Raw genomic sequence first — 22,597 nt, forward strand, 5'->3', positions numbered from 1 at the left:
TTGCCGACCTTCGCTGGTCATCACCTAATTTACACTTGTCCTCACATACCGAAGTCTAATACTCTATAGTTGTTGAATCGTCGACCCGTCATTGGTTCACCAGTGTCACGCATACCATCATAAAGCCTTGATGCAGCTGAACTCAAACCGATCATATCATCGAGAAACCCATTATTGTTAAGCCATCAATGCACTTTGTCACTTCAAAGCAACCCAACGCTGAAACGCGGACACAATGTAACCCTTTGAACTATCTTTCCCATTTCCCATGAGCTCCCACAATAAACGAGTCTAATCGCGACTCCGCACGACAATCGAGTCGAATCGCAACTCAGCACAATCGAATCCTCAGGCCATAACTGGAGACTGAACTGGATTACGCATCCTAGTCAGGATAACACATCTCGTACTTTTCCACAACACGTCATAGATCGACCATTCGCATAAGAATTCGAGGATGAGTTTCCACCCTCCGTGGGTGATCAAGATAAGAAAGTCCATCTACCAATTGGAATCGACTAGATACTAATTTAAATGAAGTCGCATAAGAGAATGAAAGAATTAGAAGTTTAAATGTCTTATAGCCTCTCACAGATAAGTACGGGGCTCTTCATACCGATCCACGAGACTCTACTAGACACATTTTTTAATTATAGATCGGGTAACCTAGGGCTCTGACACCAATTTGTCACGACCCCATTTCACAAAGTCGTGCAAGCACCTACCCATCCCACCTCGGTATAAATAACAGAAGAATATAAAGTAACGTAGGTCTGACATATGAATATATAATAAGCGTGGAAATAAATCAAAAACCACATAGTGTCTAGTCTAGTTATACAAGAGCATCTAACTAAAATCTATAAGTCTGGAAGTAATAATAATACATCAATAGTCTCAATAATGTCTCAAAATAGCAAAGTAAGACGTAATAGAAGAAGAGTCTTTGGGTAGCTAAACGTCTACATGCTCACCCCAACAAACTCGAATCAGCAGCCTCGAACTCTTAGCCACGAGGGGTAGAGGTCGATCCCACTTGATACTATGCATTCATAAAAGAACGCAGCAAGTGCAGGTCAGTACAAACAATACATACTAGTAGGTATCATAGGTCGACAAAGATTAGTTAACATATGTCAAGGCAATAAAGTAAGATAAACAGGTAAATCAACAAGGTATAAGTCAACACGAGCCAGTAACCAACACGAGCCGGTAATAGAGTACAAGTCATCACCTTTGTTATAGCATCTAAACCCAACTGTGCCAAGTCTCAGTACATCCAATCCGAATCCGTATATCACAACTATATCACAAGAATATCACAAGAAGCCTAAAGTACAATGCATGCAATAATGTATGAAATATGGATGCAATGCACATACACCGATACACATATACTCCGATGATAGAACATCACATCTCAGCAGCACAACCCATGGGGGACTCACAAAGTCCATGTACCATTCCTCACGATTCCGGAAAATACCTTGGCAATCGCTACCAGCACTCATACCTCAATTCCGAGATAAACATCAGACATCGGTCCTCACGTTACTGTCAGCCAACTGAGCCTAGCTCGTAACAGTGTTTCCTTGTATATCATCAATGTATCAATATTATATCATAAAGTATGAGAATGCGTGCAATGTATGAGCTTAATGTTAATAATCAAATCAATCTTAATAGTACCACACATGGGCACACCAACAATATCAATAAAAAAGCTACACAATAAGCCACAATTGTATCACAATCCTTATCTCAAAACAACAACAAGTAAGGTGTTATAATACCATCACCAGTGAATAACTCTCTTCTCTCTCCTCCCATGCAAACCCTAGTTTGAAAACCCTAACAGTGCTATGGCCACTCTGGCCAACGGCCAGCCGCCGCATCTGGTGGTTGGTCAGTCTTTCTCTCCTCAAGAATTCCCTCCTCTCTCCTCATCCAACATTGTTCAGCAGCCACAAACATTAATTCCTACGAACAAAATAAAGAATTATCGGCATACCCTAATGCATGACACTGTTGAAAATCCCATGAAAATGTGTGAATCCATTCCTATGAAGAAGGTTGAGATTATAGATAGTAAACATGTCGTAAGATGGTCCTCTTCTGAAGTATTACGAATGGATAGGATTGAAAACCTACAAAATGCCATTGTTGGTAAATTTTCGTATAGATGGCCCGAGCTAGAAGAATTGTGATCTATTATACCTCAGCAGTGTGGAGTAAAGGGTAATTGTCGTGTAGGCTTTTTGAGAGATAGACATGTTTTAATAAGATGTGATTTAAGGGAAGATTTTATTACTATCTCATCAAAAAGTTTCTTTTGGTTGAAATCAAAGGATGGTCATTCTTATCAAATGAGACCATTAATATATGATTCTAAGTTCAGTATCGAAAAGGAGACTTCAATTGCTATGGCTTGGATTTCGTTTCCAGACCTTCTTCCTACCTTTTTTGTCAAGGAATCTTTGTTTACATTAGCTTCAGCTGTGGGCAAGCCAATTCAGTTAGATGCTGCTACTATCAACAAAACTAGGCCAAATTGTGCAAGAGTGAAAGTGCAGGTTGATTTGCTTGCAGATTTGCCTAAGTCTGTGTGGATGGAGATTAAAGATGATGTTACAAAGGAGATCAGGTCTATTAAAGTTAATATTCAATATGACTACCTCCCAAAGTATTGCACAAAGTATTTTTTACAAAGTCATTCCAATGAAGAGTGGTTGGTTTTTCATCCAGAACTGTTAGAAAATGAGTTGGCAAATAATGGTGAAGGGATTCAGAACAAGGGAAAGGCTGTAGTTGTAACAGATGAGCCTGGAACAAGTAAACAAGGGCAGATCCAACAAAAAAGATATAGAGGATATAGGGGTTGGAAAAAACCAGTGCAACAATATTTACCAAAAGTATTATCCAGTGGTACTGTGGTAACTTACCTTGGAAACAAAGGGCAGCACAAGAACAAAGTGATTCCAACTGGGAGGGATGATGGAAACAATGAAGTTAAGGTGTCAAACAAGTTTGAGTTATTGAACCAAGGAGTGGAGGATACTGATGTTAGTAAGTTGAGTAATAATAAAAGTCATGAGGAGCATGTGATTGAAGATGATGTTTCTGTAGAACAAAGGGCTGCAGTTGCCTGTGTAGATGACATGCATGATGGTGTGGAAGCTTCAAGTTTGTTTCTGGACAAACATCAAGCTAAAGATAGAATCAAGTCTCTGGAAGAGGGTGAATTTTATGAGAATGAAATTTCTAAGGTGCACAATAGTGAAGCTGATCAAAGTGTAGTAGGTATTGCCAAAACACAGCAGCGTAATGATGACCCTGGTCAAAAAGTGATTAATAATCCATAGCTGGATGGCAAAGCAGAATCTCTGGAGGTTAAAGTGGATTATGGTTCAAAGAAGGCCCATGACTGTCAAGAACAGGAGAATACTGAATTATCTGAAGATGTTCAAGAGTCTGTAATGGTGCATGGAAGAATTGATGAACATCTTAATGTTGGAGGAGTGTCAGGACCCTCTAATCAATATGGGGGAAAAGATGAAGTTGACCAAAATAAAGGTGTTTTGGAAGTTATGCATGATCTGGGGATGGGGTGACTAACTTGATTAATAAGAATCAAGGACTAGTTAACAGTATGCTAGCACTTGCAGATACATACGATCAGCAACTAGGAGTTGAAAATAGGGGTAGTAGGGATGCAGATGAAGATTTTGATGTTAATAGGATTCATGATGGAAATGAGGCCTCTGAAGTTTCTCTGGAAAATTAGATGTCTGAATGTACTCAAGCAGGTGATCTGTATTTGAATGATGGTTCTAATGAAAAGATGCAAGGTATGAGTGGTTTCATGGATCAGGAGGATTCTGCTCAGGCATTAATTCTGAAGGATATTTCTAATGAAGAGGTACACAACTCTAATTGTAACTTGCAGTTGGTTGGATATTATCCTGAAAAAGTTGCTGATGTAGAACAAAGGAATTTAGCTCTGGCCATTATTCCTGATATTAAAGATATTCAGCCTCTGAGTGTTGCTGTAAGGATATCACCTAATAAAGCTTTACATGATGTAGTCTCTCACAAGTTACAGGAGGAAAATGATAAGTTGACTTTGGTCAACAATAAGAAGGAAGATGGTGATGGTGATGCTATTGATATGAAACTTCAGCAGATGTGTGTAGAAGCAGGATTATCTCTAAAATCACAAAGCAAAGGGCCAAGAAAAGGAAGAAAGCAAATTTCTGATGGTCCACAAACAGTGAGGTACTCAACAAGGAGTAATTCTAAGAAATCTGTTAAATGATTGTTAGATCCTTATTCTGGAACATAAGATCAGTGAAGTGCCAACAAGCATTTCATAGAGTTCAAATGTTAAATAAGCATCACAAGTTCTTTTTGGTAGCTCTGATGGAACCTTTTCAACATCACAGACAGATTCAGAAATATAGAAGGAGACTTGGAATGCCTTATGCTAATTTCAACTGTAATGGTAAAATCTTGTTTTTTGTGCAACACAATGTTGATGTTGAATGTTCTGTTGGATACTAAACAATCTATTACTGTAAAGCTACAGTTTCATGATTTCAATAGAGATATGGTGGTTACAATGGTGTATGCTAAATGTTCAGATGTGGAGAGAATGCAGTTGTGGGATAGTTTATACGTCTTGGCTATTAATATGACATATCCTTGGCTGGTTGGTGGAGATTTCATTGTTATATTGAATGAAGAAAAAAAAATAGGAGGTTTACCAGTATTGCCACAAGAATTTGAAGATTTTGCTTTTTGTCTGAATTCCTGTGAGTTGCATGGGATGCCTTTCAAAGGGAGTCCTTTCACCTGGTAGAATGGTAGGGCTGCTAATGACTGCATTTTTAAGAGATTGGACAGGATTGTGCATAATGATACATTTCAGAATTGGTTTGGACACCTAGAAGTGGAACATTTGTCAAAGACTGGTTCTGATCATGCACCATTACTTGTATCTTGTGGAGATCAAGTGGAAATTTTTATCAAACCATTCATATTTCTCAAATTCTGGGTGGAACATGATACTTTTCTTGATTTTGTTAAGCAACAATGGGAAACAGTCTTAACTGATGATGTGTTTCTGTCATTTAAACTCAAGATGAAGAAACTGAAAGTTGGTTTAAGTACATGGAGTAAGACTACTTTTGGGGACATTTTTAAACAACTAGTAATCAAAGAGGATATAGTTAAGATTAAAGAGCAGTTGTTTCAGGAGAATCCATCTGAAGAAAATAGAATGGTCATGCAAAGAGCACAAGCAGAACTTAAACTGTATCTTCACTATGAGGAGGAATTCTGGAGGCAAAAAGCTAGGATGGACTGTTTCTCTGAAGGTGATAAGAATACAAGATATTTCCATAGTCTGGTAAAAGGAAGAAGGAAAATAATCCAGATTAAGAGGATTAAAGATGATACTGGAAATTGGCTAGGGGATGCTGATAGTGTTGCTGCTGAAGCTGTTAATTTTTTCCATAAGCAATTTACTCATGAGGAGGTTAGTGAAGATTCGATTCTCCAATTCTTAATCATATTCCTGAGCTGATTAGAGAGGAGGATAATATACTACTTGTTGAACAACCTACTATGGAGGAAGTATAGAAGGCAGTATTTGAACTAAATGGGGACAGTACCTGTGGTGCTGATGCATTTTCTGGTATATTTTATCAGAAGTGTTGGGAGGTGATCAAGGCTGTTGTATTTAGTGTTGTTAAAGCTTTCTTTGAAGGACCGACTCTTCCCAAGTCAATCACTCACACTAATCTAGTTTTGCTGCCAAAGAAGAATGTTGTTGAGGCATTCTATGATATGAGACCTATAAGTCTTAGAAACTTTATCAATAAGGTCATATCAAGAGTAGTTCATGACAAACTAGACAAGTTACTCACAAGGGTGATCTCTCCAAATCAATCTGGTTTTGGTAAGGGCAGGAATATAATTGAGAATGTATTGTTGACACAAGAAATTGTAACTGATATAAGGAAGAGAGGAAAACCAACAAATGTTGTGATTAAGTTGGATATGACAAAAACATATGATACGGTCTCATGGTTATACCTCTGTAAAGTGATGGGAAATATGGGATTCTCTTCAGTTTTCATTGACCTTATATAGAGGCTGTTGGCAAATAATTGGTATTCTGTACTCCTAAATGGCCAGGCACATGGTTTCTTTCATTCTACAAGGGGAGTCAAGCAAGGGGATCCACTCTCTCTTGCTCTTTTCATTATAGCTGCAGAAGTTCTTTCAAGGGCATTAAATTCTTTGTTTGATCATCCTGGTTTTGTTGGATATGGGATGCCAAAGTGGAGTGCTGAGCTGAATCATCTGGCATATGCAGATGATACAATTATTTTTTCTGCAGTAGATAGCCAATCTTTACAGATGATCATGGATACTCTTCAGGAATATGAGAAAATATCTGGACAGCTGATAAACAAGAGGAAAAGTTCTTTTTATATGTTCAGCAAAGTATCAGATGAGTTAAGTCAGCAGGTTGCAGCAGTAACAGGATTTGTGAGAGGACAATTTCCTTTTACATATCTTGGAGTACCAATTACTCATGCCAGGAAAAGGAATGTGGATTATACTGAATTATTGAAGAAAGTGAAAGACAAGTTACAAACTTGGAAAGGCAAGTTACTGTCTTATGGAGGAAAAGCAGTGTTGATCACAAGTGTCCTTCAAAGTATCCCAATTCATGTTCTATCTACTATAAGGCCTCCTAAATGTGTTATAAAGGAACTACGCAGGATCTTTGCCAGGTTCTTTTGGAATAATAAGGAGGAAGGAAGATGCAGACACTGGGCATCTTGGCTTAACATATGCATTCCCAAACATGAAGGAGGCTTGGGTTTCAGGTCTATTTATGACATGTCCAAAGCTTTATGTGCTAAACTCTGGTGGAAGTTTAGAACCACTAGTTCTCTTTGGGCTAATTTCATGTGGAATAAATACTGTAAAAAGAAAATTCCTCAGGTGGTTCAATGGAAGGGAGGGTCACAAGTCTGGAAGATGATGTTGGAAGCAAGGGATAGTATAGAGCAGGCAATCTGGTGGGAGCCAAAGATTGGAAGTTCAAACATCTGGTTTGACAATTGGACTAAGCTAGGTGCTCTTAGCTATGTGGTTCCCCAGTCCTGGAAAATTAATGATCATGCTGAAGATGTTTCTGAGCTTATGTCAAATGGAGGATGGAATATCAGTAAACTCATGCAGCTGTTTCCTGAAGATATTGTGCAGCATATAATACAGGAAATTGACATTAAGTATGCATCAAGTGAATGGGACAGACCTTGGTGGATGATGACAAGTACAAGGAGGTTTACAGTAAGTAGTGCATGGCAGTTATTGAGACAAAGAGCTAATTTAACAGTGCTATTTCAGAATATGTGGATCAAAGGTGTGCCTTTTAAAATTTCATTCTTCATGTGGAGATTGTAGAAGTTTAAAGTGCCAATTGATGAAGTGGTGGAAAGTATTGGCATCCCAATAGTCTCAAAGTGTTGTTGTTGTCATACTGCTCAGATTGAGACTATAAACCATCTGTTTCTGTGTGGAGATTTGGCTACAAAGGTATGGAGATACTTTAATATGGGGGCTGGATTGAGCATGAATTGTGTTCAGATCAAACATGCCATCAGATGTTGGTGGGAAGCAAAATGCCATTTCAAAATGAAGACCATATACAAAGCAGTGCCTGCTTTTATTGTGTGGCAAATATGGAAATGGAGAAACAATAGGCTATATGGTGGTAATACGAATCTGAATAGAGTGCTATATGACATAAATCTGAACATTTATATGTTATGTAATGTTCAGTTTCCTGGGCTAAATATTCCATCTAGATGGCATCAGATTGTTCAATTCTTTGAAGGATATAAGCCTACTGTTATATGCAGAATTATTAAATGGATGAGACCTGCACTTGGATTCTACAAGTGTAATACTGATGGAGCTGCTAAAGGAAATCAAGGACCAAGTTCTGCTGCTTTTTGTATCAGAAATGAAGAGGGAGATTTGGTATATGCAGCTGCTAAAAGTCTGACAGATGGAACAAATATTGTGGCTGAGGCTGAGGCTATTAGAATGGGATTGAGGTACTGTGTGGAAAAACAGCGTTTTCCATTGCTTATAGAGACTGATTCCATGACCATGAAGAAGATTTTAAATGCTGAATAGAAGATCCCTTGGAGCATTTCAATGTTGGTGGATGATATCAAGAGGATGATGGATGATCAAAGAGTATCTGTGGAGCATATACATAGAGAAGGAAATGGGCTTGCAGATTTTTTAACTAACTTGGTTTTTGTTTTTGCAGGTTCAGTTCAGTTTCATAATTTTCAGGAATTACCAAGTCAAGCTAAGAGGATTCTGAATATGGAGAAAAGAGGAATTCCTAAAGAGAATAAGAACCCTTCAAAACAAAGCACCAGATTAGTCCTTTGACAACAGAACTGTAAACTATTACTGAGTACATTTTTCCAACAAATTGTGAGTATTTGCATCATCTGTATTAGGGTGGTATCAGTGTGCTTGGCATGCTCATTCCTTAGTATAAATGGTGTGATGCTCATGATCTAAGTAGCAGATTGTACTAGTTATGGATCAAGTGCTATAGACATCTGGTTTTCATGCAAAAGGTCAAGCTAGGAAGAGTTTGAACATTGAAAAGGATGGATTTCCTAACCTGAGAAAAAGGACAGCCTATGAAAGAGCACCAGGTTGATGATCATGATATGTAAAAGAGTCATATTCAAATGCTGAATGAACTAGCATGGACAGATGAGAGTGGTTTTTGCTTCCATACAGATGCTGGTTTCTACAGAAGAACACAACTATATTTAAGTGGCCTGAAGAATGATTCAACTGATTTGAAACATTCCACCTATGAGACTTTGAAGGTGTGATAGATGTTTTCAAGTCAAGGCCCTTGGATCATTAGTTGTTAATAGTCTGTTTCAAACTCAATCTGTATTTCCATTTTCCACTTGTTGATTTTCTTTTCTGTTGTTGTTTTATTTATTTGATCAGTCACTTTTGGATTGATATGTACATATTTTGTTTATCAATAAATTTCCACCTTTCTGGTGGCTTTGCAAAATAATAATAATAATAATAATAATACCATTATCAAGATATATCACTACTACCCAATATCTACTATCTCCACATGGCAGCGAGCCAACAACAAATAGAACAAGATAAGTCACAACACAACGGGGTGGCTAGCCCCAAATCATATAACAAGGCCCAACCTAAGGCAATACCAAACCCAACTTCATACCCGAAGGTTTACATGCATTCTCTGACAATATCGTCTAGATATATGCTTCGCTAATCGAAATCTCACCATAGTGTAAACTGTAACCTACCTGGAGAGCCGAACAGTAAAGTCTCCAATAATCAAGCCTTAGTTTTTCCATTCCCTTGAGCCTCGAGATAATGAAAGTCTAAACATATCTGAATCATGAAATTAGAATCAAGAAGAACATCATTCAAACCCTACTTCTATTCAAGACCCAAATCCCTAACCTATGGAATGGGGTTTATAAACTAAAAAGGTGAAATTAGGAATCTATAGGTCTCAACATGAAATTAAGCTCTAGGTGATCAATTCCCATCAATTACAAGCTAGAAGAACCAACAAATTACTTGAATTTGGATTCTAGGCAAAAATCCCTGTTGATTTGGTATTAATGATTAAGATTGAGATGTTGATTTGATATTGATGATTAAGATGGATAGCTTAATTTTAGGAATATATTGTATTGATGTAAATGATTAGGAATTGATTGTGTAATATTGTCTTTCCTTATTTGGTCTTAGAACTCATGTATAAGTACCCATTCTTATGGATTGTATATTCATTCAGAAATACAAGAAGCCCTTTCTTCTTGCTAAAAATCTGCATGTTATCATAGCCATTTCTTCCTTTTTGAGGTGAGTTTTCTCCCTCGCAGCACTAGGGTTCCGTGTTTTATCAAAGAGGTCGAGTTTTTCTCTCTCTTTGTGGCTGTCCGCACAAAAAAATCCTCCCGTTCAGTTCGTTTCTGGATTATTTTTCTCTGTTGGGTTCGCTGGAACATTCTGAGCCTATCCCTATCAGTTTTGATTTTTTTCGATCACCGGAATTATGATTCTGGCGTGGCAGCCAACTTTTTGGCGATTTTTTTCTGGATTTTTTTTTTCAGTTCTCGGGTCGTAGGCCTATTCTAACCCTTCCCATCAAGATAATATGGGTGACACTACTTCGGGAGAGATTTTGTCTCAAGATGAAGTACAACATCTTCGCCATCTTCTGAACAAACTTGACTCTTCTAGTGTTGCTAGCCCCAATTATGTGCAGTCAGGTATTTCTTTTAATGCTCAGCTTAATTGTTGGATTATTGATTCTGGTGCGAATAGACACATGACAGGCTCTTCTAAAGGCCTTCAAAATTACTCTCCTAGTCCCAAAGGGGATTATGTCAGAATAGCCAATGGCTCCCTAACTCCTGTCTCTGGAATAGGTTCAATCTTTTGTACTCCTGATATTACCTTATCATCCATTCTTCATGTGCCTGATTTTCCTATTAACCTATTATCTGTTAGCGCTATCACGAAAGAACTAAACTGTAGTGTCAAATTCTTTCCTGATTATTGTGTTTTTGAAGATCTTCATACAGGGAAGAAGATTGGCAGTGGTAGATTGCACGATGGCTTATATTTGATTGATGGAACTCGAGACTCTGGTCAGGCCTTTTTTGTAAGAAATAAGGATGTCAACCGAGAAATAATACAGTGGCATAGACAGTTGGGACACCCATCTTTTTTTGCTTTTAAAAAGTTATACCCTGGTTTATTTTCTAGAACTGAGTTTGAATCTTTGTCTTGTGATGCATGTGAATATGCCAAGCACACTAAAAACTCTTATCCTCTGAGTGACAACAAAAGCACAATTCCCTTTTCGACTATTCATTCTGATGTCTGGGGTCCTACTCAAACACTTTCTTTGTCTGGTAGTCGATGGTTTGTTACTTTTATCGATTGTTACACTAGAATGACATTGGTATAGCTGTTAAAAGCCAAAAGTGAAGTTTTCTCCTGTTTTAAGTCATTTCATAAGATGATTTGTACTCAGTTTGAGGCTAAGATAAAGATATTTCGAACTGACAATGGCACAGAATACATAGGTAAAACTTTTGGAGCTTACTTGGAGTCTTTTGGGATAATCCATCAAACTAGTTGTCCTTATACTAGTGCACAAAATGGGGTTGCTGAAAGAAAAAATAGGCATTTGTTAGAAGTAGCAAGATCCCTTTTGTTTACTATGAATCTGCCAAAGCCTTACTGGGGGGATGCCATTCTAGTAGCTGCCTACCTCATCAATAGAATGCCACTTATAACTCTTAATTTCCGGAGTCCTTTAGAAGCTTTAAAGGGTAAAAATGACTATACTGTTCCTCCAAAGATATTTGGGTGTGTTTGCTTTGTGCACGCTAGGAACTCTGGGAAACTTGAATCTAGAGCTCTTAAATGTGTCTTTATTGGGTATTCTCCAACACAGAAAGGGTACAAATGTTATCACCCTCCTTCTAGGAGATTCTTTGTCAGTATGGATGGTACCTTTCGGGAATCTGAGCCCTATTTCAGTATTACACCATCACCTCTTCAGGGGGAGAATTATAAGGAAGAAGAGATGGTTTTTCCTAGTTCTATTGTTGAAACTACTGCCACAAGGGAAAGTGAAATTGGAGAAAGAATTCAGGGGGAGACTATTGAAACAACTGCCATAAGAGAAAGTGAAATTGGAGAAAGAATTCAGGGGGAGACTGTTGGGCGTTTGGATAAGCCTGATTTAATAACTTACTCAAGGAGAAATAGAGCAGAAGAAGCCATCATGCAACCTGCCAAAGCCGAACCTTCTTCTTCTGGTGAGTTATCTATACTTCCTAATGAGTTAGATTTGCCTATTGCTCACAGGAAAGGAGTCAGATCTTGCACTAAACACCCTTTATCTAACTTTTTTTCCTATAATTCTCTATCGCCCTCCTATAGAGCCTTTGCCTTGTCTATTTCGTCTGTGTCTATTCCCCGGAACTGGAGGGAAGCTTTTGCAGATTCTAAGTGGAAGCAAGCTATGATGGAAGAAATGAAGGCCTTATCAAAGAATGAGACTTGGGAACTTGTCATATCACCACCACACAAGAAGTTAGTTGGTTGCAAATGGGTCTTCACTGTAAAACATAAAGCTGATGGTTCCATTGAAAGGTTCAAAGCAAGATTGGTGGCTAAAGGATTCACTCAGACTTATGGAGTGGATTATCAAGAGACACTTGCAACAGTTTGATGTGACGAATGCATTTCTTCATGGAGACTTAGAAGAAGAGGTGTAAATAGAGATTCCTCCTGGTTTTGGTACTGAACAAAGTCAAAGAAAGGTATGTAGACTGAAGAAAGCCTTGTACGGATTGAAGCAATCTCCTAGAGCTTGGTTTGACAGATTCTATAAAGCAATGATCTCCTTTGGTTACCAACAAAGCAATGCGGATCACACCCTTTTTATAAGACATTTAAAGGGTAAACTCACTCTTCTCATAGTTTATGTTGATGACATAGTAATGACAGGAGATGACAAAGAGGAGATGACCCGATTGAAGAAGTTGTTGGCACAGGAATTTGAGATCAAGGATCTAGGAAAATTGCAGTACTTCTTAGGATTTGAAGTTGCTAGATCAAAAAGAGGAATCTTTATTTATCAAAGAAGTATATTCTGGATCTCTTGAAAGAAACAGGTATGACAGGTTGCAAACCAGCAGAATCACCCATTGAAAGCAATAACAAACTACAAAGCGGAGTTGAAAAGTCAGTTGATAAAGAGAGATATCAGAGGCTAGTTGGAAGACTCATTTATCTCATTCATATCTCTCACACTAGACCAGACATAGCCTATTCAGTCAGCCTAATGAGTCAGTTTATGCATGATCCTCGAGATCGTCATATGCAAGCTGTCTTTCACATTTTGCGGTATCTGAAGTCTGCTCCAGGAAAAGGTCTACTTTACTCCAGACATGGTCACCTCCAAATAGAAGCCTAGTGAGTCAGTTTATGCATGATCCTCGAGATCCTCATATGCATGCTGTCTTTCACATTTTGCGGTATCTGAAGTCTGCTCCAGGAAAAGGTCTACTTTACTCCAGACATGGTCACCTCCAAATAGAAGCCTTTACCGATGCAGATTGGGCTGGATCTTTACATGACAGAAGGTCTACATCCAGTTACTGTACACTCATAGGAGGAAACTTGGTCACTTGGAGAAGCAAGAAGAAAAGTGTAGTTGCTAGATCAAGTGCGGAGGCAGAATATAGAGCTATGGCCCAGGGTGTTTGCGAACTTTTGTGGTTACAAAAGTTACTAGAAGAATTGAGATTGTCTGAAAAAGGGAAACTTTCCTTGTATTGTGACAACAAGGCTGCAATCAGTATAGCTCGAAATCCAGTCCAGCATGACCGAACAAAGCACGTTGAAATTGATTGACACTTCATCAAAGAAAAAGTCACGGGTGGTGTCTTGAGTTTATTCCACGTGTCATCAGAAAAACAACTAGCTGATGTGTTTACTAAAGCCCTCAACAAACAGACTTTTCATACACTGGTTTGCAAGTTGGGCATGTGTGACATCTTTGCACAAACTTGAGGGGGAGTGTTGATTTGGTATTAATGATTAAGATTGAGATGTTGATTTGATATTGATGATTAAGATTGATAGCTTAATTTTAGGAATATATTGTATTGATGTAAATGATTAGGAATTGATTGTGTAATATTGTCTTTCCTTATTTTGTCTTAGAACTCATGTATACCCATTCTTATGGATTGTATATTTATTCAGAAATATAAGAAGCCCTTTCTTCTTGCTAAAAATCTTCAATCCCAAATTTGGATATAAACCCTAACTTCCAATTCCATAATTTAGCCACTAATTAGGAAATAATCATGCAATAATAGATTCTAGTCATCAATTCCATACTTAATGAAGCTAGCCCAATCAAAAAATCAAGATTACAAAGCCTAGAATGAAGAACTCATTGAACCCTCTTTAGTCCTTAAATTCTTAGTGAACTAGCATGATAATGAAATCCTAAGGTGATTAAGGAAAATGGAATAGCAAGGAAGATAGAAGGACTTACCACAAGGGTTTCCCCCCCAAGAATAACCTTGAAATGCTTCCAATAACTCTAAAGTCAAAATTGTAATGAATGAGGGACTTAGGGCTTTTAACACTCATTTAATGAATCAATCTGTCCAATACCCGCTTCTGCGACAACGAGACTGCTGCGGTGGTCTCGCTTCGGCGTTCCCTCAGACCACTGCGGTGGTCAGCCAATCAATGCACTGGGTCGCTACTGCGGCATAGCCACCGCTATAGCGGTGCCACTGCTGCGGTACTAATGCCGCTATAGCGGGGCACCAGAACTAGAAACTTCCCAAAAAAATCACAATCTCAACCCGAAATACCGAGTATCACCCGAAGCCATCTGCTCACCTACCACATATGTAGACATACATAAAAACACACTACGAACGTACTCGTGGCCTCGAAATTCCCAACAGAGATCTCGTTGACCAAGTTAACCCCTGATCAAAATCAATTTCCCAACCCAAGTCCCAATATTCACCCGAGTGCATTGGGAACCGAAATACATATATGCACAGGTTCTAAAAGAACCTCCAGACCTCTCGGAATCGACGGATTCCCGAAAAAGGTCCTTTTACCCAAAAGTCAACTATGAGTCAAATCGTTTTCACTTACAAGCCAAATTTCCCCAAAACTTACCCAAATCAAGTTCAATGACCTCAAGAAGCTTGCCAACAGTCCCCGCGATTCAAATATGAGCTAATAAAGATCGAAAAGGGATAAAAAGGGTTGGAAACGCTACAACGACTGAACGGGTCGTTACATTTACACATGAATATTACCCCACTTATAACTTTATACAATCTACTGGGTGGAATTACGATACTTCAAAAACTTGAAAACAGTGGCAAACCACCATTGTTGTAAAATGGATTTGTTAGAGTTATTTTTATTTTGGTATTTTGATGATTGGAGTTTGTTCTTTATGATATATGAAATTTATGTTTTAAATTTGATCTCATTGAGTGTTGAATGATGTGTTTGGTTGTTGAAATTCGAAAAGTTGGTGATTTTCTGCAAAACTTCTAACTGAAGTTGCTCACGTTTTTCAGCAGGGTCTGGGCTACGGGGTCCTTTTTCTATCTTATGCGTTCGGGGACGGACCCTCATGGATGCTTTCTATTCTAATTGGAACTTATTGGATGCCAACTCGGCCCTTCGACTTAGTGCGTCGGCAAATTGGTCTTCCCAGGCTTGTACTCAAAGACCATGCCGAACCCTGCATCAAAGTCTTCTCACCCTGCCCGCTTAGGGTCTGAGTCAGGAAAGAGCTCGTAGCCACGTTATTGGGCTTGTCTTGTTGATAACCTTGAGATCGGAAAGTCATACACAAACCGAAGTGACTTCACTACCTGAAGAAAGAAAGCTGCTTCGGCAGGGTTGAAGAAGACGTGTAAGACACTGAGGGGCCGGGGCTTCTTTATTGTAAGGCGTCTAGAAGCCCAATTTTGGGCTTTTTTGTGCTGACTTATGGGCATGTTCACAAAGGAAAAGGCTATCCATGGGCAGCGTTTGCTTCGGCTCAAAACAATGTACTTGCTAGTTATGTAAAGATAATCCTTTCCCTATGCTTACCCCAATTATGCAGCCATCTAATACAGGAGAAAAACACCTAAAGTAATTACTCCTACTGTGGTGCCTAAACTCAAAATTTCCTTGATACTCTTCTTTCTTGCTGACCAAATAATTCATGTTTTATAAATTATAGATTGATGATCTGAAAATATATACATATATAAATATAAATTGAGAACACAATTTCAGTAAAAAAAAAAATCAAAGTTTAGCCTTGTCAAATTTATAACTTTTCAGTAAACAATGTCTGAAATTGGCCTAGGCAGATTATCTCAAAGTTTAAGGAAAAATGTCTAATGTTTGTCCTTCACAATGCAACACCTCAAACAAAAATGTCAGAAGTCAGATGCGAATTTTCAAGTTTATACTGAATTTAGTGATTATTTTGTATGAGTTTCCAATTTCATGTTCCTCAATGCTTGTTTCTTTCTTTGAATATGAAATTGTTGTTATCAGTTTCTCGTTGAATCAATGTGAGGAGGAATAACTCATGATTGAGTTTGGGCTAAGAGGGTGAGTGTTCAATAATACTTTAATCCTCTGCCCTATTCTTCAAATGAAAAATCAGTTTAAGTGTGTATAAGTGAGCATCCTTTAACTTACTTGTCTGTTTTCCATTATCTTTACCTCAAAATGATATAAAATAGAGTCTATGCTCAGTAAGATCCCATTTACACATTGACATTTATCCATGAATAGGGAGAGCATGGTCAGTGTTGAAAGAATGATCTCTAAATAATGGGAAAACAACTCATTTTTTGGTTTGGATGAGAGGTTAGGCATTCAATGAGAATGGGAGTAGGATAGATTATTCCGAATCATTATCCTAAATTGTTACCAACATGAGTAAAACAAATCTGTTCACAATTTCTTTTCAAATCAATCTTATAAATACGTTAAGATGATTACTTTTTCTCTCTGGATTAAAAAAGGTGATTAATTACCCCTTTTATTAATCTGAAAGGATAGAGTTTAAGTTCAGAGATGCTCCCTTCTTCACTGCGCTATTCTTGTCAAAGTGGCATAAGGGTGTGAGTGTGGTAACTAATAAGGTCTTATGAGTTGTCTGCTGAGACTTGAAGTAAAGTGAACATGTGATTAAAATTCTCTGGTAGTGCTATTAATTGATAGTTTAAAGTTCATTGTGATCTTCCTGCTGCTTGTGGCATATATAAAGCTCAAATGATCACTTCAGAATCATTGGGATGTGATTTAGTAATATTTACATTCTGATGGAGTTGAAGGAGGTGGAATATGTGAATCTATGTTGTAAATTTAAGTTTCGCTCTTGACTAATCATTTTAAAAAAAAATATGGCCCCAAAGGGGCAAATATTTTAGAAATAAAAAAACATAAGGTCCAAAGTATCAAAAAATAAAACCGAAAGGGAAAAAATGCAAAACTAAATTACATTTGTGCGAACTAGGAAAGTGTAGTCCGAAATCCCTAAGTGGTCGTTTGGTAGGTAGCCAAAATTATCCCGGGACTAATTATCCCACCTCTTGGGATTATTTTATCCCGTCTGGAAGATGGGATAAAATAATCCCAACCTTAGTGGGATAAGGTGGGATATCCCACCCTTAGGATTAAGCTTCATTTTGTACCGTGTTTTGTAGGAGGTATAAATTTATCCTAGGATAAATTACTACCTTCTATTAAACGCGGTACAAACAATTAGTGCTGGGATATTCCATACTATACCATGCACCAAATGACCCCTAAATAGTCAACACATTTCGTCATTGTTGTCGGCGAATGAGCATCTCCATGGCTGCTACTCCGCTTCTTCATTGCAGATCTCTGCTCGATATTGCTCCTATTGATTTGACTAAGTATTTCAAACACATGAGTGGCATTTCCCAATATTGGTTTGAGTCTACGTAGATCCCAAAGTGCCTCTCTAATCCTATGTTCAGGCTACTGAGGTATAAACAAGAAGCGACTATATTCTGCTTGAAGTAGAATTAAGGCAGTTTGCTTTCCATTCTCATGTCTATAAATTTCTGGTAAGTGTCAATTTATAATTTGTCTTAAACACCGAATGCGCACAATATTGTTTAATATGGATTTTAACTCATCAGGTCCCCAAAGGCTCTTTTTACTTTAAGGAATCAGTAAATTGTTGTGCTCTTATTTGATTCAAAATTTCAAAGTCTACTAATTTTGACTAGAATTGTTAATTAGATACATCAGCTTATAGTTTCAAGTGTTTGTTTGGCTGAACAAGTAGAGTTATATTTAGGTGTCTAGTTTTATTTATGTAACCGTTAGTTCATTATGTAAATGAGTGAGTTGATTAATTTTGTGAACATGTTTCACAAATTTGTTCGCTTTATCGGGATTGTATTTAGTTTTCCATGTGTCTCCAGAAGTATTCTCGAGATCCGGTTATATTTTTCAGGTTTTTGACAGTGAGATGATTCAGCTTGATCAGAAATTGGTATACTAGGAGGCCCTGATAGCTATTTTAGACAGGCAGGTTCACCAGTTGAGGTTAAAGAATATTTATTCAGTTAAGGTGTTGTGGAGGAACCATGTCAGGACTCGAAATTCAAAGTCGTGATGGCACCTATTCTTACCCAATAGGTAAGCCAACCCAACCATTTATCAATTTAATTAAGTTAGATATGCGAAAAGTAAAAGATAAGTCAAATGCCCAAACATTAATTCCTTTCATTACGAAACAAGTGCGGAAATACAATAATTACCCAAGACTGGTGTCATGTGTACAAGAGCCAGTACGAATACCATTCATGGGAGAAATCCATTGTGGCTATATATGAATGACAGGAATAAATAAAGATAAGAGGGAGAAGGGTCCTGCGGACCAAGCAAAAAGCTCACCACATTATCATGAATTCACAGTCTCAAACTCTAGCGGCTCTGCGAGTCCTACTTAAACTTGGAGCTCAATCTACACCACAAATAGTGCAACAAGTGTAGGTCAGTATAAACCACTAGTACTCGGTAGGTATCATAGGCTGAACGATAGGAATCACATATAAAGCGTATAATCACTGAAATAAACACCAAGTGAACCAATAAAGCTACAATACCTTAACTACGACCATTTACACATGCTTTATATAATTTAACAAGAAATCAGGTAAGACAGATAAGCACATATCACATAGGAGGAACAATGAAATAGATGGATAACGGGCCTTCCCTTTTCGGAGCTCCGCTGAACGAGCAAAGTCTACCAAAATATGAGTTTTAAAGCACACGATTCTAAAGGATACCCATATTGCCGCAGTTTATTTTGAAACCCAAAAACGAACCCAAAAAACCAACCCTGAGCCCATAAAGGCAAAACTAAAATTTTATTGCTAAATCAGTTTACCTATAGTCTAAGTAGTAAGAACCTCGAAAATCTTTGAAACCATTTGCAAATATCCCTTCAATTGATAAATTACTTAAGAACCCATTTCCATAGAAAAACCCCAATTTCAGGAATCAAAATCATGATTTCTATGATGAAATTAAATAATAATTGAAGGTAGAAGGGTAAAAGGAACGTTAGAAACTTACCCCCAAGAAGAATATAGGAGAACCCCTCAAAATCTTCCAAATCCGAGGTCTAGAGATCAAAATATGAAAATGAAATGTCCAAGATCGTTTTTGGGAATAAATACACTGTCTAGGGTCTTTCTTCGCAATCACAAAGGAGCCCTCGCGAGCACGACCTGACCGGATCTAGCCCATCGCGATCACAGTCAGACTGTCGTGAATGCGATGCCTTGGCCACTCGACCCTTCGTGAATGTGACACTTAGCTCGCGAACACGAAGGCCAAAATAAGCATCTGAAACACCAAAATTTTTTTTGTTTTTCCCAAACTCTGAATCAACACTCGTAACTTATTTGGAACCTTCCGGACACAAACCATATTTGCATTTTGATCATAAAATACGCTATGAACTTGCTTGAGCACTCAGAATTCCCAAAAGTGGTCATCTTTACCTCGTGTTGACCAAGGTCAACTCCGATTCTTCAAAACACTAGATTTTCAACCAACAATCCAAATCGCACTTGAATTCCTTTGGACCCGAACCAACAGTCCAACTAAGTCTAAAATCACATTTTGGACCTAATAGAATTTACGAGACTTCGAAAATGATGCATATACACCCCGATATTGACTTTGGTCAAACTTCCTCATTTCCTTAACACAAAAACATTCAATTTAGCTAAAATTATTTAAACCTAACCCAATTTCTTCAGAAACTACGTCACCTATCACCGAGAGTAATAAATATCAAGATGAAACTACGAGAAGGGTATTTCGAAAAAAACAAGTCCTAAAGCTCATATGTTACACCCCGTACTTTCGTTAAGTGTCTTCATGAGTTGGTTGCTATAGATTCGGAGAGCGGAGTTAATTTTGAGGATATGTGAGATTAGACATGTTCATTTTGAGTATACGATGGTTTAAGTTCATGTTTGGAAAGTGTTGGAAGGGTTAGAGGATGAACGAATCGAAGAGAATATGTTTCGTCGGAATTGATTTTGGGCAGTGAGAAATATGGTCCGTACTTCCCTCAGAAGAAAGGCAAATTCTATGTTGAGAATTATGTCCAAGAAATATGGACCATATTTAAAAATACAGTCCGTACTTTTGGCTATATTTTTATGTCAGTTGCAGTTTATTTTTATATATATAATTCGTGTATCCCTTCATTTTATTTCATTTTCTCCACTTCCCCTAATCTCCAACAGTCTAGCAAATTCTCTTGATCATATCTAATCAATTCCTAACAAAAATCAAGGATCAAAAGAGAACATCAAGTGTTTAAAGGTTCTATAGTGAGTGTGGAAGCTTGTGTCTCCTCTTGGTAGTGGTCTTAGAGGATACGTCAAGGTGAAGCGCTCTTGGAATTGATGTGTTCTTGAGTTTTGAGGTAAGATTCTATCTTAACTCCATGTTTATGAGTTTATATAGTGGTTATGCTAGGTTTGGAGGGAAAGGAGTTGGAAGAAAGGTTAAAATATGAATTCGAGTTTATGTTGAGATGTAATCTAACTTAAGTTATGTTGTAAATGTGTTTTTAAGCTAAAACCTTATTGTAAGGATAATAGTTGGTGTTGAGATTGCATTGAGGATGTTATATTCGGTATAATTTGAAGAAGAAAGTGTATAAGTGTAGTATACAGAGTGTGTATTGGGTTGTTTTGATGTAAATCTTGGGGTGAGTAGAGATGTGACATTAAAGAGACTTTTATGAGGTTGTTGTTGTGTTGTTGCCTACTAGGTGTACTGTAGTGAGTAAGGAGATTGGAATACTAGTCCAACATTTTTTTGTGGGATTTTGTTGATGACTTGAGGAATGTTAAGGCTAACTTTTCTTCTTTTGGCATGATACTTAGGAACGAATCGTAAACATAACGCTACTCCATAAATGAATCTACTATTAGTAGCTAGGGATGTTCCATGTTTATTCATGTTCTAGCAATGTTGTTCAATACGTCTTTCTTTAGACTCAGTTTGATTCATAGTCACTTTTTAAATCTCATAATAAAGTTCAGAGGTGTAACGACCTTACGTCACTCCGATAGTTGAGAATGTACTCTTATCATATTCATGCATTGCAGTATATATATATATATATATATATATATATATATATATATATATATATATATATATATATATATATATATATATATATATATATATTGATCTATGACCCCTTAGGTGTTATATACGCGTATATTATGTATTATATATATGGGGTATGGGGAAGGTGACGGCGTTATATACGTACTACCACCTGATCAGCTGGTTACATGATGATTATGATGCCCACAGCGGCCGATATAATACGATGGGATGCCCACAGAGGCTTGACAGGCATTATATACGCATAGGTCTATATAAGTGTGTGTGTGTGTGTGTGTGTATGTGTTTGTGTGTGTCATCCCTATGCATGCATGCACGGTTTTATGCAAATCATTGGCCCACGGACTATGAGTTGGATTTACCTCCAGACTTAGAGTCTATACTACCGATTTTCCATGTATCCATGCTCCGCAAGTATATCAGAGATCCTTCCAGGATTGTGCTCATAGATGATGTTCAGGTTATAGAGCAGCTGCCATATGAGAAAGTCCCTGTTGCTATCTTAGATCGCCAGGTTCATAGGTTGCGAACCAAAGATCTTGCTTCTGTAAAAGTACTTTGGAGAAATAAGAATGTAAAAGAGGTGACTTGGGAAGCCGAGAAGGATATGAAGTCTAGATACCCTCATTTGTTTTCGGCTCCAGAGCAGATGCAGATTATGACACTATCTTCTTCAGTTATGTATTATTTATCAGTTACTCTTGTTGGTTATGTGGGACCATTGTTGTTATTGATTGTTGTAGTCATGTGTGGCATTATATTGTGTTATTGGGCTGTATGGTAGGTTGGTAGTAGTGTGATTATAGAAGTGACTCTGCCAAATTTCTATAGACTCCTAAGAGTGCTAACATTCGAGGACGAATTTTTTTAAGGGGGGAGGAAGTTACACCCCGTACTTTCATTAAGTGCTTTCATGAGTTGGTTGCTATAGATTCACAGAGAGGAGTTATTTTCGAGGATATGTTAGATTAAACGTGTTCATCTTGAGTATACGAGGGTTTAAGTTCATGTTTGGAAAGTGTTCGAAGGATTAGAGGATGAACGAATCGAAGAGAATACATTTCGTCAGAATTAATTTTTGGAAGTGAGAAACACGGACCGTTTAACAGAACTACGGACCATATATGGAAATACGGTTCTTACTTCCCTTGGCAGAAAGGCAAAATTCTATGTACAGAATTATGGC

General features: G+C 37.7%; 2 protein-coding genes across 2 annotated transcripts; both read left to right on the forward strand.

Annotated features, from left to right (window-relative positions):
- The first annotated feature begins 4,498 nt into the window (after positions 1-4,498).
- LOC132601661 (uncharacterized) lies at positions 4,499-6,911 on the forward strand. The gene is made up of 5 exons (XM_060314736.1): positions 4,499-4,854; positions 4,903-5,536; positions 5,641-5,918; positions 6,507-6,803; positions 6,884-6,911. Exons 1-5 carry the CDS (start codon positions 4,499-4,501, stop codon positions 6,909-6,911), a joined length of 1,593 nt encoding a protein of 530 aa, XP_060170719.1.
- A 142-nt stretch (positions 6,912-7,053) lies between these two features.
- Positions 7,054-8,220, forward strand: LOC132601662 (uncharacterized). Its single transcript, XM_060314737.1, has 2 exons — positions 7,054-7,368; positions 7,483-8,220. The coding sequence occupies exons 1-2, from the start codon at positions 7,054-7,056 to the stop codon at positions 8,218-8,220; spliced, it is 1,053 nt and encodes a 350-aa protein (XP_060170720.1).
- The last annotated feature ends 14,377 nt before the right edge of the window (positions 8,221-22,597 follow it).

Source organism: Lycium barbarum, chromosome 7, assembly GCF_019175385.1.
Source record: "Lycium barbarum isolate Lr01 chromosome 7, ASM1917538v2, whole genome shotgun sequence".
Taxonomy (NCBI): domain Eukaryota; kingdom Viridiplantae; phylum Streptophyta; class Magnoliopsida; order Solanales; family Solanaceae; genus Lycium; species Lycium barbarum.